The sequence below is a fragment of the Otolemur garnettii genome, unplaced genomic scaffold (genome assembly GCF_000181295.1).
Source record: "Otolemur garnettii isolate 467f Iridium unplaced genomic scaffold, OtoGar3 scaffold00205, whole genome shotgun sequence".
Taxonomy (NCBI): domain Eukaryota; kingdom Metazoa; phylum Chordata; class Mammalia; order Primates; family Galagidae; genus Otolemur; species Otolemur garnettii.
The window spans coordinates 1,536,581-1,539,146 of NW_003852600.1; the positions used below are offsets into that span (position 1 = coordinate 1,536,581).

Consider the following 2,566-nt stretch of genomic DNA (forward strand, 5'->3'; position numbering starts at 1 on the left):
GGGTGAGCTCAGAGCGTGAGCCCGGCCGCAGGGGTGAGCTCAGAGCGTGAGCCCGGCTGCAGGGGTGAACTCAGAGAGTGAGCCCGGGGTGAGCTCAGAGCGTGAGCCCGGCCACAGGGGTGAGCTCAGAGCGTGGGCCCGGCCACAGGGGTGAGCTCAGAGCGTGGGCCCGGCCACAGGGGTGAGCTCAGAGCGTGGGCCCGGCCACAGGGGTGAGCTCAGAGCGTGAGCCCAGCCGCAGCGGTGAGCTCAGAGCGTGAGCCTGTGGTGAGCTCAGAGCATGAACCTGGTTGCAGGCTGAGGACCAATCTGCTGAAAACAAGCAGAACGTCAGGACGTGTCCACTTCGTGAAATTTCATTAAGCAGAGCACTGATAACATGCACCCTTTTCTCTATATCTTAGAGACTTAAAAAAAAGCTAAAGAAACAGAAGGAAATGAATGGCATCATCCTTTAGGAGTAAACTGAGAAACTGGTTTACTTATGCTTTCTATAATAGGAAAAAAAGCCCTATGTGCGTACAGGGCACAAACTGAGAACTGTTTTCGCATCTCTCCTAAGAGACGGCCCGAGGAGTGAACGGCTGGTCAACAGTCTTAGCAACAGCGGCTTCTCCACCCAAACTGTCAGTACCTGCTGACTGTTATCTGAGCATTAAACAGCAGAGTCTGAAATTAACTTCTACCAAAAAAAGACGATGGACAAGAGACCAAGGAGCTCTGGTTCCTTTCAGACCTTCTAGATATGAGGACCCTTCAGCTCGTGCCAAAGCAGCTTTCCAAACTCTGGCACAATTATGTAACATACAATTGTGTGAACATGAATTAGCATAATAAAATAATAGCACATACCCACATCTTTTCTTGGAATAAATGAATTATGATTCTCCAGGGGATGACCAAGACATTTCCAAGAAGTATTCTCTTTTTTCTTCAGGACAATCTCTATTTTTCCCACATTCTCAACAATCCTTGCTGAAAATAAGATAAATTTCACTTGGATTTACATTTTATTTAAAAATCATTATTTCTCAAATAGCCTAAATGTCTGAGCCTGGTATGAATGACACTGAGCATGAATGGGATAAGTAAGACCTTGTTCATACACTCATCATAACTGTTTATGCCTTACGTGGCATTAAATACAGTTTAAGTTATTTTAGATTCAGATCAACTTCTTTCAAACTAATTTATCAAGGGCTAAAGTAATATACATTGCTAGTTTTCAAAAAAATTCAAATATGCTTATAGCAACAAATTAACACGGATTAAAAAAATGGGCTGAGGTATAAAATTCAGTCAAATGCAAATTTAATTTACTCCCTTTTAACAGTTCTTAGCTGGAATCTAAGGGGTTTTTATGAGTAAACTCAGTGGCCCAACCCCGAGCCAAATAAACACAAGGACAGCCTCAGGGGGATGAGGGCCTCCTAAATGCAGAGTGAATTAATAAAGTAAGTGTGAACCTTTAATTAGAAGCCTTTTAGATTATCTTTTTATTTTTTAAATGATTAAAATAGTTCAGAATACAGAGTCTAATAAAATAGACTTTTATATACTGATATAAATTTTATAAATTGAACATGTTTTGAAAGACAAAAAACACAGTTACTCTCCCTCACTGCAAACATGGAACTCAATAATTTACAACTTCTTAAGAGATGAATTCAATTCAATGAGCACCAATTAAAGTTTAACCAAAACAAAACCATGGTCCTTAACTTCAAAGATTATTTTATATAATTCAACAATTTATGCAACTTACAATTTCTATCTACACTATGACGTACGGGAAAGGGAGACACTGGCAGGTCCTGTGCCCTGACGGTGCCCCCCCACCCCCACCCCCGAGTCCTGTGCCGTCACCAAGCCAGCACGAGCTCTCCTGCTGCTGGACAGTGTGTGACTCCAACACCACACGCTGCAGGCAGCAGTGCGCACAGCTCAGAGGGTCCTGGCAGCGTCAGACAATCTCAACTGTGTACAGTAAGGAAAAGTCACCTCCGAGTCTAGTATTTCATTACCTGCGTGTCAGGAGCAGGTCAAAGCTCAGGAGGGAAGGAAGGAAGAATGGAAAGGATACAAGGTTTTTTTTTAAGGAGAAAATAAGAAAGGGTAAAGCAATGAAAGGAACAAAGGGAAAAGAGGGAGGAGAATATTTAATAATTAATATATACATATCACACGGTTATGTGCACCATGAAAATAAACATATGAAATGAGACAAATGCTGACTTTCCTTTTGTATGTGTGTGTAGGCAGGCACACACATAATTTTGTTTTTTGGAAGCTTACCAGAAACATCTTCCTGAACTTCGTGGCTTAGCCCTGGGATAGAAAAATGAATTTAGTTAAAAATCCAGCTTCAACCCATACACAGTTTATCGTTTATACGACATAAGATTAAATGTTCTTACACATTATTTCAAACCCCTCAACACAAGGAAAACACATTCTGAGAGACCAAAGGAAAGAAACTGCACACAATCAGAATGGAGAATCGCGTTATTTAAACATGTGTTTCTTTAATTCTTCAATTTCCCTCCCTATGAACTGAACAGTAAAT

At 41.4% G+C, this 2,566-nt stretch overlaps 1 protein-coding gene across 2 annotated transcripts in view; it reads right to left on the reverse strand.

Moving 5' to 3' along the window:
• LOC100955093 (cytochrome b5 reductase 4) overlaps positions 1-2,566 on the reverse strand; it is an 85,971-nt gene that overhangs the window by 39,784 nt on the left and 43,621 nt on the right. For both annotated transcript variants that reach the window (XM_023507786.1, XM_003801296.3), the window contains 2 exons: positions 2,296-2,328; positions 853-975 (listed from right to left, as the gene is read on the reverse strand). In XM_023507786.1, the coding sequence (XP_023363554.1) occupies positions 853-975; positions 2,296-2,328 (156 nt within the window). The remainder of the gene's footprint in view (positions 1-852; positions 976-2,295; positions 2,329-2,566) is intronic.